This window comes from Psittacula echo, assembly GCF_963264785.1.
Source record: "Psittacula echo genome assembly, chromosome: 25".
Lineage (NCBI taxonomy): Eukaryota > Metazoa > Chordata > Aves > Psittaciformes > Psittacidae > Psittacula > Psittacula echo.
The window spans coordinates 5,925,020-5,938,933 of NC_137760.1; the positions used below are offsets into that span (position 1 = coordinate 5,925,020).

The following is a 13,914-nucleotide window of genomic DNA, read 5'->3' on the forward strand; positions in this document are numbered from 1 at the left end:
GCAAGCAACAACGCCATAGATTCAGCATCTGCACTGGAGTGTTCTGGCTTAACAAGATTCATTCAAACTCTGCTGCTGGTGGTGGTTCTTATATCCTAAAGGATGTGCATGTAGATCCTCCAGGCACACATTGTTTCCAAGACATTCCCTTCCTCCTGCCTTATGGTTACTGACTCCCTGAGCCAGAGATCCTGCAACATGTTTAATACAGTTATTTTTGTCCCAAGCACATTCATCCATTTTAATATCCCCCAACTGATTCCCCCATATGTTGGAATAAAAGGCTCTGCAAGTGCCAGGGCAGGCAATAAGGGATTTATGTCCCTGCTCACTATGGGCACGCAGCAGCCCCAGCAGCACTTACCCTTGCACCTCCAGGATGTGGCATCCCAGTGGTGGGAAGAAACCATGACCCATTTTTCCTTTGCCTTGAACACTTTATGCCTAAGGAATATTTATTATAGGAGAGGTGCTGGAGCAGCTCTGCTCTGGAGCCAGGCTGAGAGAGCTGGGCTGGGGCAGCCTGGAGAAGAGAAGGCTCCTGAAGGGGAGACCTTAGCGCAGCTCCAGTGCCTAAAGGGGCTCCAGGAAACCTGGAGAGGGGCTTGGGACAAGGGCCTGCAGGGACAGAGCAAGGGGAATGGCTTTAACCTCCCAGAGGGGAGACTGAGATGAGCTCTTAGGCAGAAGCTCTTCCCTGTGAGGGTGCTGAGGCGCTGGCCCAGGGTGCCCAGAGAAGCTGTGGCTGCCCCATCCCCGCTGGCAGGGGGTTGGAACTGGATGAGCTTTAAGGCCCCTTCCAACCCAAACTATTCCAGGATTCTGTGGACAGATACAATGGTCCAAGGCATCAGCTTCTGGAGTCAACAGGGCTTAGAGCATGGAGGGAAATGTGCTGTGCTTGAGGAAAGGTGACATTGAAACATGTCCCCTCGTCTTAGTTCAGTAAATCAATGTTTAAGTTCTCTCATTTCTGGAGCAATAAATCGTATCCCGCTTTGAAGAAAGAGCCTCTACACCACGACGGATCTCTACTAAACTCAAGACAGCCATTCCCAAGTTCAATCCCCACTGATGCTGTTGAAGCAGTCATGAGAGATCCCCACTGATGTAATACCTGGGAACGGAGGATTCCTGAATTCTACCTCAAGCAAGGCCTTTCTCCCAGTGGGAAGACTCAGCAGCACCCTGAGCAAGAATAGCAGCACCATCAGCCTGCTAACTGCAGCAAGGAGGTTCTTCTCCACATCTGAGCATAAATAAGGAGAGGCTGGAGCAGCACCAACACCTTTGCTCCAACAATGGGAGCGTGAGTCACTCCTGGCTTTCTTTACTTTTTCATTTAACATGCCACAGCTAATAGCCTGCTGCAGCGTCCCATGGATGCTTCTGAGCTGCTCATTAACATTGTATCTCTGTTGGTAGCTGCACCTCTGACTATATGAGCTATTAAAGCTACTCCAGGACTGCACAAACTTACCCTCCAGAAACGGCAAAAGGAACCAAGCAAAATCCCCTTCAACTCATTGGTGAAACCAGTGTCAGGCACAGACATCACCGAGTGCCAGAGGAGAAACAACAGAACTGGCATTTGCCAGTACAATGTCCTTGGACTCTAATTCGTGCAATCACCGTGTTCACAAACCCTCTGAATGGGCAATACAAGGGCAGAGTTTTCCAAGAGGAATTCAACCAAAATGCTCCGGTGCTACAGCAGCAACACCCTTGTCCAAGGGGAATACAGGGAACAGAGAACACTTCAGTCAGGCTGATGAGCGCTGGAATGAGCCATGTAAAAGGCACGCTGAAGTGCCAGACATCACCGAAAATGCCACTGCAGGACAGACATAAACGCTTTTCAGATGGAGAGTTGTGAGTCCACAGGGTACATCATTGAATGGTTTGGTTTGGAAGGGACCATGGCCATGGGCAGGGACACCTTCCACTAGAGCAGGTTGCTCCAAGCCCCGTCCAAGCTGGTACATGATGCAGAATAACAGCTTAAAAGGATGGGAAGGAGTTGAGAAGTGGGGGTATTCAGCTGAAAACCAGAGGCTATTTCTTTTATAAACTGACCTTACAACAGGAGAACACACAGAGTCTGCTGGAAATCCTGCTCCAAGAGAGCAGAAGTTCTGCATTACAAGAAATCAAATTAAGATGCTACTCAAGATAGTGTCTTCATCAGGCAGGTAAGGACACAATTTGCCTGTCAGATTCTTGTAAATACCTTCTGTTTGATTTGCTTGTTCCATTTTCTTGTTCTTGTGTTATTCATAAATTATACCAGAATACGGAACAATACATTAAAAGCTTTAATTTGAAAACTTCAGCTCAGAACCCACAATTACACTTTAAACTATGCAAATGCTGTGAGCAGCGAGCTTTTATGCTATACCCACAGCCTGAACGATCTCAAGTGAGGGGAGAGGGGAGAAGGCAGAAGGCAATTGATAAAGGGTGAAACATGTTTTTCTCTTCCAGTGCTAAAGCACAACTTTTTGCTTTGGAGCTGGGTGTTGACTTTACGCATGGAAAGCACGAGGTAAGTCCTGCTTAGCCAGCACGCAGCAGAATGTTTAACCAGTGCAATACACTACACGCAGCAGCGTCCTGGCACGATGCTCTCTGCCCACCTGCAGCATGAACAAAACCGCAGAACACACATCCCAGAGCAGCTACAAACAACAGAACACATCCCACAGTGCAGTCACTGGGCAACTGCACCCAAAACCAGGTTAAATTGACAAAGAGTTGCTAAAAATTCCTTCTTGTTCACAGCACTCCACTGCAGGGTGTTACTGCTCTGAAGTGCAGCACATATTTCAGCCTGGAGAACTACTTCTGCTTTCCAGAGCAGGACAACAGGCAAGGGGAGGAGAGAAGGAAGACAAGGATCAGACTATCAAAGCACATTTGTAACGGAGATCTTACATCACCTGATATTCAAAGTCTGCCACCAGTAAGATGGCAAGCACCAGAGCGTGAAGCTGATGTTTTACGCTGACCACACCAGGGCAACGAGCTTCCCGCTGGCAACCCGTGATCAGTAGCAGAGACCATGAACAAACTGCACCTTTTGTCCTTAATGACAAACAAACCCAAAATGTCAAGCTTCTGCTGAGGGATTTTCTGCGTGGTTTATCAGCTATCTTCCAACAGCATCTTTTATTAGTTTGGTAGGACTAATCCAAACACCCTGTTCCTGTAGGGACAGGCCAAGGGGGAATGGCTTTAACCTGCCAGAGGGGAGACTGAGATGAGCTCTTAGGCAGAAGCTCTCTGTGAGGGTGCTGAGGCACTGGCACAGGTTCAAACTCTTCCCTCCAAGGTTTAAGTCCTATATTCCTTGCACAGTCAGTAACAGGGATAACCCAAAGCAAGCCAGAAAGGATCTACCAGCTGCTGGATATCTCCTCAGTGGGCTCTGCCTTTAGGCTCTGTCAGTTGTGTGAGCAAAGGAAGAACGAATTCCTTCTTGCAAACCAAAGCTGCAGCTGCACAGAGCATCCACAGGGCCAGGCTGCATCAGCACTGCTACTGCACACCAAGCCAAAGATGCTCCAGAATTATGTTGGTTAAAATAAGTGTAACCTCAGACACAGGTAACACTCTTAAAAACCCATGTAGAGTCTTGCAGCTAAGGCACACGACCAGAAAGCATCACAAACTATTCACAACAGCCACCTGGAAACCATAGCTGAGAAACAGGAAGACAAAATTTACCATTTTGCTGGTGATTTTAAGCAGTAAATGTAACTTCTTGAACTTTGCTTCAGCAGACCTGAGCCCCACAGACTCACAAATCACCACTGAGCTGCCCAAACCAAGAGCAACGTGGCATTATTAAGAGTAATAAAGTTCTTGAGCTAAAGAGCATCCAGTGTTCTCTTAAAATGATTAAAATGAACAAATCCTCCTTAATTGTATTAGTGTTGGCTCCCTGAGGGAACACAACTTGGTTGCTAATGGAGAGAGAGACCAGGCATCTGAGAGCAGGCTCCCAGCCTGACCTGGCCACTCTCCTGCCGTGGCAGCACCCAGCTCACACCAACCCAAGCTCTGGCTCTCTCCTCCCTGCTACAGAAGGGGCTTTGAGATGAACTGCTGCAGATGGGACTGCAACCTAAGCACAGAGTAGCTCCAACTCACTGAATCCAGTGACAAAGCCTCCCCCAGGTCAGAGTTTCACTCTGAGCCTGCCTCTCAGCAGGCTGCTGCTGAGTGTGAACACCCATAACAAAGCCACCACCTTCTCCTTTCCCATCTGGGATGCTTCAAAGCACCACCCTCTGGAGCACAAGCACTGCTGTCACCCTGAGCTATGCATGGGACACCTTGTCTGCTACCGAAGGCACCTCTGAAGTACTCTCCAGATGCTGGCTGCTGGCCATGGAGTCCCAGAGCTGCAAAGGAGCCATTTTTCTTACACTGTGAAGTCTGGATGCCAAGATGCTGATACTGAAGTGCAACTGTACACCTCTGAAACCCAACTCCCACACACCTCCCACTGGAATTCTGCACTGAGCATCCCAACAGAGCACTTTAAAACAAGCACATAACTTTAAATAATAATAATAACAATTAAAAAGGAGTCTAATTTGCAAAAGAAATGCTGCCAGCTCTATTTTTAGGCAAACCAGTGTTTCCACCTCCCCAGGTCCAGAGTGTTCCCTTGGGCTATTCCAAGATCAACCCAAGTCCTTAATAAGAGCTTTCAGTGAGTCCAATGTCATGGAGGAGGTAAAAGCTTGAACTAAAATAAATGTAAAAGTGTTCTAAACAATCTGTATTTGGCAGCAAGTGCAAGTGTCTGGAGATCTCAATCAGGAAACACACAACCAGCACTCCAGGGTTCCTTCTGCAGCAAGCTGGATGTTAGAGATTCCTAGAGCCAGATTTGAGCTTGTGCCTAAGCCAAACCAACATCCTTTAGAATACAGAAACACAGAAAGGAAAACATCTTTGGGTCCTGGGAGGGATGGAAAAGGAATTGCCATAGGAAATGGTCTCAAAACCCAACATGTGGTGGATAGGACACCCAAACATCATTTTACATGATGCTTTTTCCCCCCACTGAGCTTCCTCCACAACTGTACTGTGATGAAAGTCACTTCTGTCTGCAGCCCACCTGGTTCAGCTGGACGTCCAGCCCCAAACCTAGAATCACATAGTGTGAAAATGAAAACAGGGGTTCAATTTCCTAATTAGATGCCAGATCTCTTATTGTTCTATGACAAGCAGCCACTCACTGCCCCAACTACTTTCATTTCAGGGCAAGCTGCTGCATTAACAGACGTAGAAGCACCAACAATTTTTCATCAGTGCAATGATCTTTTTAAAATTCAAGCCAAATGAAATATTCCAAGTCACAGCGTCCTACAACAAACCTTCTCCCACAGGAATAGGCACGTTCAGTAAGCGCATCCCAGTTGAGGGCAGCAACATGGAAAACATCTAAGGGGCTGGGAAAGTGGAAGAAAACCAAAGACGATACAAAGCTGTTTCCAAGAGCAGGAAGTAGAAGGGGAAGGGGATTCCTGTTTGCCCACAAAGCTCATTGCAGTGACATCCTCACTGACTCTCCTCTCGCTCTACTTCAAGTGATGCTTCACAAGCCTTGGAACAAAGACTAATTCAAGGCAAGGTGGTAGGAGCTTTTGGAGGAGTGGAAAAATTGGTGGGGAGCAGTTTGCTTTCAGACCGCAGGACTCCTTTTCAGCCACACAAAATCATCTGATTCTCTCTACCCCTGCCTCAGGATCACTGCAACCTTTGTCTTCAGACACTGAACAGTCCCCCCTCGAAGGGCTCCTCACCACAATTCCCACCAACAGAACTGGGGGCTCACTCTCAGCTTGCAGAACATGTTTTAAAGACAAGAACATGATATTCTCTTCCATTACAGCCTTTGAAGTTTGTCTGTATCCCTACTGCTGCTTCATATTGTAAAGTAAATAACTTCAGCACACATAAAGTCTAGGAAAAATGGGTTTGTGCTTCACCACATATTAGCACAGCAGGTACAACGCCAGAAGCTCCACTGGGAACATGCACCACCCAAAGCAAAGCTCTCACAAAGCAGCAGCAAGACTTCACAAACCTGCTGAACTCTGCACAGCTTCTGACAGCTGATACGTATTTCCAAATCCCTGTTCCCATTAAACCCAGGACCAACTCCCAGAGCATATGCCATAAACCAACTCTCAATTATTCACACTGAGAGTGAACATCTCCCCATGGCACTGAATAACTCAATAATCTCTGTTAAATGAACACAACGTCTAATGGGGCAACTCAGCTCAAGCCATGTCCCAGAGACGCGTGTCTCAGGCTACAGGAAGCCACCTCATCACAAAATCAATGTATTAATACAAAGCACAACCTCCGCCAGCCACAAAAACCCACAGCGAGTTTTGAAGGCGACCTCACAGCAGCTCTGAAGGAGCTTTTGCCTGGGGTAGAGAGAAGAGATGAGAAAGTGAAAAGCCAGCAAACCCCATCCCCCGACAGCACCCAATCATTCAGTCAGCGCTGGTTGTCCCACATAGGAACTGCCCCCACCTGCAGGTGCTTTAACTGTATTTGCAAATCAGTTTTCCCCTGAGTGAAACATCTCCCAGGCTCCTGCTGTTACACTTTAACCAGGTGAACACAGCGACTGAAGCCCTGTTCTTCCAGCTCTAACTTCCATTTGCTCCAGTCCACATTTAACAAAGGAAAGCAGGCAAGGAAGTGCGGTTCTAAAGCAACAAGAGCAGCTGCTTTAAGTGCTTTTGGGGTCAGGCTCCCCAGCTGAGCTCTAAAGGTAGGGCTCAACCAATTGGGAGTTTCTTGAGGAGATTGAGAGCCTGGGAATTGTTTTGATAATGCAGCAGTTCCTCTCCTCCCCTGAGATTGCCCAAGAGACATTTGCCAGACAACCTGAGCGCGCCCAGCTCTGTCCTCAGTTAATCAACTGCTCACCCTTGTGGTTCACGAGGGGATCATGTGAAGAATATATTTATTTAAAAGTTGCAGACCTAATATGTAACCGGTGTGATTCGGGTTGAGCCGGGCTCCTGCACGCTGCAAACCCAACGGTGTGCAAACACCCCCAAACTCACCGGCTCTTCCACCCGGGCCCGGTTTGACTCTTTCTGCCAGTGCCAGCACCGACTCTCCGCGGGTTTTGCCATAGCACCGCGCAAACCCGGCTGCTTAAAGCCACCGTCACCTTTATTCACCTCTCAGCTCCTCTCCACGCACTGGGAGCTTGTTTTTAACGCCCATCAAAGTGCTTTACTCAAGAATCAAGTCTCCTTTACGGCTGGAAAACAACCGAGAAGGCGAGGAGGCGAAGCCCAACGCTGGGGCGAGGGATGGCGGCTGCAGGAACACCGGGAACGGGGCGGCAGGGACGGGCCGTGGCAGTGGGGGGGAACCGGCCGCTCCTTTCCATGGCAGGGGGTGCCCGACTTTCCTTCCTCCAAAGCTTTGCGACTAACACCACTCGGAAACCCCGCGGCGGCGGCAGCGAGGCAAAGGCCGCTCTGTCGGTAACACCGGCGGCCGCAGCCTCGGAAGCAGCCTTCACAGCGGCCTTTCTCCACGGGAAGGCCGGGCCGGAGGAATCAAAACCCGGAGGCCTCCGGAGCTCGCCGGTTCCCGCAGCCCGGAGCGGCGGGGGGGAGACCGGGAGCCACCGGGCCGCGGGGCCTACGGGCCCGCTGCCACCACCGCCGCCAGGCCGTGCCGCACCGGGCCCAGCCGCGCCGCCGCCGAGGCCCGCGCCCGCGGCAGGCCGCGCGGGCAGGGACGGGCGGGCAAGGGGCGCTGTGCGGAGGACGAAGGCGCGGCCCGGCCGCCCCGCAGCACGGCCCCACGGCGCGGCCGCCCCTCACCTGCACATGATCCGCCATCTTGCTCCATTCATGCTCCGCTCCCTCCGCCTCCGCCGGGCCCGGCACGCCGCGGCCCCCCCGCCCTGCCTCGCCACAAAAAGCACAGCGCATGCGCCAGCAACCGCGCCATGACGTCACGACGGCGGCGACGCAAGGGAGGGTTTGTTGACACGGCGCTTAAAGGGGCCGCACCTCACCCGGGGTCATGAGCCAGTAACACCAGTGCCCGGCGGCGGTGGTCCCAGTGCCCAGCGGCAGTGCTCCCGATGCGCGGCACCAGTGCTCCCAGTGCTCTCAGTACCCAGCACCAGTGTCCTGCAGTCATGGTCTCAGTGTGCTGCACAAGTGGCTCCCAGTTAACCAGCCAGAGACAAGCCTCGTGCCCCAGCAGCACCCGCATCACTGCTCCCAGTGCTCCCGGTTCCCCAGCCAAGGAGCACACCTTATGCCTCCTGCAGCCCTGGCCCAGCACTGCGGCAGCATCTGAGCTTCATGGTGGTGGCTCAGATCTGCTGCTGCTGGCACTCAACCGAGCACCCTTGGGTGCTCCTTCTCAGGGGGCTGGGGTGCTCTGGGTGCCCCCACTGCACCCCATCAGCCCCTGCTGTCCCCATGTCTGGACACAGACAACATTTCAGTGCTGCCCACTGCCCCAAACCCCTTCCTTCCAGTTCCAAACCACCCTCCCCACTCACCCCCTTGTGTCTTGCCACCTGTACAATGGCCAGCCTGGAGGCTGGGGCTGCACCAGCCCTTACTGGGAGCACTGGGTCAGGCTGGGATTGCTGGGAGCAGGCAGAGGGGCAGAGCTGGAGGTTGTTACCCCAGTGGAGCAGCCCTTGGAGCTGCCCTGCTCCCGTTTCCCAGCTGAGTAAACTGAGGCACAGTGCTGGCCGGATGTGGGACCGGGCTCACTGCCTGTTATGGGGAGCTCATGGGGCAGGAAGCCGGAGCTCAGCCATGAGGAGGAAACAGCGGAACCCAAAGCATACGTCACACATCACGACACGGCGTGACGGGTGCGTGACCTCCGCGGGCAGCGGGACAGAGGCGGAGGATGCTGGTGGATGGGTGATGGAGGAGGTGGTGGTGAAGCAGGGGGTGCTCCACCTCCAGCTGCAGCAGACCTTTGGCAAGGTGAGGAGGTGGTGAGGGAATGCTCCGTGCATGGGGGCCCGGCTGGCCTGGACACGAGTGTTGCATCTGATGGGAATGGGATGATCCCAGCCTTTGGCTTCCCACCCATCCATCAGGTTTCCACCAGTGCATTGGGTGGGTGACGATTGGCAAGGGGATGGAAGGTGCTGGAGACATTGCAAAGAGAACCCTCCCAGTGGGACCCCCCCGGAGGATCTGCAGAGTGGGCATCAACTGCAATTGGTGGGCAATCAATGCAGCCCCCAGAGCATCCTGTCCTCAGGGGGGTTTAGCAACGGCTCCTGTTTGTGCTAGAAGGGGAAGGAGCATCCAGGGGCCGGGCAAAGAAGAACCTTGGTCTCTATGGCCACTTGCAACTGGGGCTCAAAATGCTGCAGGCAGGGTGCAGGCAGGGTGCAGGCAGGACTCAGGGTGCAGGCTGGGCGCAGGGTGCAGGCATGGCGCAGGGTGCAGGCAGGACTCAGGGTGCAGGCAGGGCGCAGGGTGCAGGCAGGGCTCAGGGTGCAGGCAGGGCTCAGGGTGCAGGCAGGGCGCAGGGTGCAGGCTGGGCTCAGGGTGCAGGCAGGGCTCAGGGTGCAGGCTGGGCTCAGGGTGCAGGCAGGGCTCAGGGTGCAGGCAGGGCGCAGGGTGCAGGCATGGCGCAGGGTGCAGGCTGGGCTCAGGGTGCAGGCATGGCGCAGGGTGCAGGCTGGGCTCAGGGTGCAGGCATGGCGCAGGGTGCAGGCTGGGCTCAGGGTGCAGGCTGGGCTCAGGGTGCAGGCAGGGCGCAGGGTGCAGGCATGGCGCAGGGTGCAGGCATGGCGCAGGGTGCAGGCTCTGTCCCGATCCCGGTGCGGGCGATGCGGAGGAGTTTGAGCTGTTCAAGACTTCCTCCGCCACCGCTTCCTCTCCCCGCTGCAGTTGCTGCTGCCTCGGGGCGCGGGTTGGGAGCGGTTTCAATGTTGGTGCTTCCAGGGAAGACGGAGCAAACAAGGGCCTGGGTCCCTCAGCACTGGGGGCTGTCGGGTGCTGCAGGCACGGGATGGATCCCGGCGCTGGGACGCTGCTGGCTGCGGCAGCCTTGCCACGGGTTGTGCGCCGGGGATGCTCTTCCCCACCTCTGCCCCCATCCTGGCCAATCAGACAGGGTGAGGGTGCAGGACCCTGCCTGGATCATGAATGGGTTTGCACCAATGTCCTCCCACAGGCTCATGTGGGATTCCAAGGGGATAAAACCTCCTGGAAGGGTGACAGCAGAGCTGGCCAATGCTGGGCTTTCACCCCTGGAATCCTAGGATAGCTTGGGTTGGAAGGGGCCTTAAAGCTCCTCCAGCTCCAACCCCTGCCACAGGCAGGGACACCTTCCACTGGAGCAGGGTGCTTTCCTTGAAGACACGAACAAAACCCCCTTGACCTTGCCCCCTCTGCTGCTCCCCTGGCAGAAATGGAGGAAGTTCTGGGGTGTCTTGTACCGGGAAAGCTCCTGCTCCATGGCCCGCCTGGAGCTCATGGAGGGCTCCGCGCCCGAGAGGCTGCGCAAGGGTGACAGCAGCAAGAGGCTGGTCAAGCTGAGCGACTGCGTGTATGTGGCGGAGGCGAGCGGCGATGCCACCTGCCCCAAGGACACCGTCCCCTTCCTGCTGGAGACCACGGACAGGAGGTACCTCCTGGCCACCGACATCACAGAGGCGGCCGACTGGATCCACAAGCTGTGTGAGCTGGCGTTCCCGGTATGCGCTGGATAGGGATAGCCAGGCTGTGGGCAACAGCGGGATGCGTGCGGAGGCATCCCGGGGGGTTGCTCACCCGCTGCTTGTCCCTGTCCAGAGGAGCAGGGGAGAGCAGGCAGCAAGCAAGGAGGGTCAGCAGGGCACACTGGGCACTGATGGAGAGCTCTCCATGGAGGAAAACTGCCTGTACAGCTCTCGAAGCAAAGGTAGGTGGTGGTCGGTGGGGAAGGTGCCCCGGAGCTGACTTTGCCGGCACAGGAAGGCTCTGCATTTCCCACTGCATCGCATCACCCATTCCTGGGTGTCTCGGGCAGTTTTGCACCAGGGAGCAGCCCCCACTGCGGCTTCTTGCAGGCAGCGCAGTGGAAAGTCTCCTCCCAAAATAACATCTTCCTGCTCTGTGGTTTGGCAGCGCTGGGTTTTGCTGGGCTATCAGGCTGCTCCTGCATGGCTGGAGCCCGCAAGCCCTTATCAGCCGGACATCCACTTCCCCCTCACCACTGCACCTCTCTGGGGTGGGAGATGCAGCTCTGCTCCTTGCATGTGTTAAACGCTACCCTCTCCACCCCCAGCTGGCTCGGAGCAGGCTTTCAAGGTGACGGTGAGGGCCACGGAGTCCTCCGAGCGCTGCCAGCTCTGGGGCCACTGTATCCTTCAAGCTGGCAAAGAGGCACTGGAGCTGCAGGATCCCCAGACCCTGGAGACCCTCTACAGCTGGCCCTACCGCTTCCTGCGGCGCTTCGGGCGGGATAAGGTAAGTGGGATCTCGGAAGGGTGGCCTGGGGTGGGCTGCGGTGCAGGACCTGATCCTGTCCCTCCCCAGGTCACCTTCTCCTTTGAGGCTGGGCGGCGCTGCGCATCTGGAGAAGGCAATTTTGAGTTTGAGACCAGGCAAGGCAATGAGATCTTCCAGGCCATTGAGCTGGCCATTAACGAGCACCAGAGCCGGGGGGCTGAGGAGCCGTGGCGGGGGGACGATGCCCCCCGGTCCCATGGCCATGCCAGGATGCCCAGTTGGCCACAGGGGCACGAGAAGCCTGGCGGTCGCACCAAGTGCCCCTCATTGGAGCCAGCCTGGGAGGAGAAAGTGGGGAAAGCCAAGCTGGGAATGCCCCTCAGCAGCTCCTCTGGGGCTGGGGAACCATCAGGCTCCTTCCTACCCTCCCATGGTGCCGACTGCCCCTACTCTGAGCCCTGCAATTCCCTCCGGCGGGGAAACCCACCGGTGCTGGAGAAGGGCTGGAGGCAGGATGCTCCCACCAAGGCGAGCACCGAGGCCGAGTACGCCGTCCCCTTTGATGCCATTGCCAAGGCCTTTGGAGCTGGCAAGTTCAGCAGCATGGCCCATCACCCTGAGGATGCCCTCGACCCCCTCTACGACAGCATCAGCATGGCCGGAGGTCAAGCGGGCAAACAGCCCCCTCCGCGCCCCAGTGCCCCCAAGCCTGAGCACATCTATGATGAGCCCGAGGGCCTCTCCTCTCACACTATCTACCATGAGCCCGAGGAGGTGAAGGGGGAGGCGTGGAGGCTTCAGGCAGCCCCGGAGGAGCCCACGGGGCACGAGTACCCCTACAGCGCACAACGGGATGACTACGCCGTGCCCAAGAGAGCGGTCCCGCTGCGGCAGCCCTTCCTACTGCAGGGCAAAGAGTGGCTGGGCAGCACTGACTATGACAACGTGGTCCTCAAGTTTGCCAAGAAGAACCTGCAGTGAGTGGGAGCAGGATGGAGAGAGGAGAGGAACCCCCGATCCGGCGGCTGGTAACACCCCACAGCCGGCACCCCCATCCCCGGCAGAGCTGAGAACCCCCAGCTCAGCGCACCCATGCAAGGGATGGGGTGAAGCGCTCCTCCTCCCGAGCATCCCTCCTCAGCGGCGGCACATCTGGCCAGCTGCGGGGCCGGCAGCTCGGGATGCGCCCGCTGGGGGGCACTGTGCGCCCGCAGGACCGGCAGGGAGGCAACGGACGGGCAGGGACCCCCCCTTCAAACGCCCTGCTCCTCACCCGGTCAAAGCTCGGGAACCCCAGCGCTGCCTGCTGCGGACCCCCCTGCACAGCCCCGAGGTGCTGAGCCCATGCTGGTGGGTGATGCTTAGCCCCGGGATTCACATTCCACAGTGCAAGATGCAGCTGGACCATTTACAACCTCAGGTTGCACATCCCACATTGCAAGATGAACCTGGACCATACACATCCCTGTGATGCACATCCCGCACTGCAAGATGCAGTAGGTGGTCTGACACAGCCTGACTTGCTCTGAGTCAGCCTCTTCCTTTTCCTCCTCTCCCCTTGCCAGGGGACATCCAGCCCTGGTGTCCCCCCGGCAGGTCTTCCATGGAAGACGAAGCAAAGGCATGAATTATTTATAATCTCTTCCAATCAAATAAATGCTTAGGTGCTTGAGTTAATTTCCTGGATCCTGAAAATCCAAAATGCCGACTTTTAATAAGGCAAATTAAGAGCTTTATATATTACACTGATTAAAGCTCTGTATCCATCTATCACATGCTGGATTGAAGTGAATGGGAAATGTTGGGGTCCGTGCTCCCCTTCTGCCGGCAGTGGTGGGCTCTGCTCCCTGCCGCAGCCAGGACCACAGAAGGCACGGGGATGCTGCCTGTGCAGAAACACCTAAAATTGGTCCAAAAAGGAGCAAGAACAAGTCTCAGGGAGGTTTGAGCGTCAGCCCAAGGAAGAGCATGGAGCAAGGCAGGACTTGCCATGCCCTGAGACTTCCTGGCTGGCACAGGCAAGGTTTAGGAGGTAGCAGGGTGAATCGAGGGATGAGAGATGCTTCTCAGCCTATGGCTTCCCATCCTTTCCCAGGTCTCTCCCTACACCAGCAAGGGATGATTCCTGTCCACGAGCGTGCTGATTCCCATCTCCAAAGCCAGGGCAGGAATGGGAGCATCCAGCAGTGCCCCTGGCTCAGTTAGCTGGAGCGATGGGATCTCCTGACGGCGTGATGCCATTCAGCAGGAATCAATTGCTTAAGCATGTGCTATAATGAATTAGTGCTGATGATGGAGGTTATTTATTATTAATCAGTGTTAACACACTTCTCTCCTGAGCCCGCCCCCACCGCTATTTTTCTTCATTAACCAAAGAAATAGAAACACCTTCCAGACTCTGCTTCCAGATCCTCCGGGTGTAATGAGA

General features: G+C 55.1%; 2 protein-coding genes across 2 annotated transcripts in view; one reads left to right on the plus strand and one right to left on the minus strand.

Annotated features, from left to right (window-relative positions):
• XPO7 (exportin 7) overlaps nt 1-7,229 on the minus strand; it is a 37,520-nt gene extending 30,291 nt beyond the window's left edge. Inside the window, exon 1 of the mRNA XM_080634685.1 lies at nt 7,107-7,229. Within this exon, the coding sequence (XP_080490811.1) occupies nt 7,107-7,178 (72 nt within the window). The 5' untranslated portion in view covers nt 7,179-7,229. The remainder of the gene's footprint in view (nt 1-7,106) is intronic.
• Nucleotides 7,230-8,812: 1,583 nt separating this feature from the next.
• DOK2 (docking protein 2) lies at nt 8,813-13,163 on the plus strand. The gene is made up of 5 exons (XM_080634521.1): nt 8,813-9,020; nt 10,463-10,750; nt 10,848-10,956; nt 11,323-11,504; nt 11,574-13,163. The coding sequence occupies exons 1-5, from the start codon at nt 8,844-8,846 to the stop codon at nt 12,465-12,467; spliced, it is 1,650 nt and encodes a 549-aa protein (XP_080490647.1). The 5' UTR covers nt 8,813-8,843; the 3' UTR covers nt 12,468-13,163.
• Nucleotides 13,164-13,914: the final 751 nt, after the last annotated feature.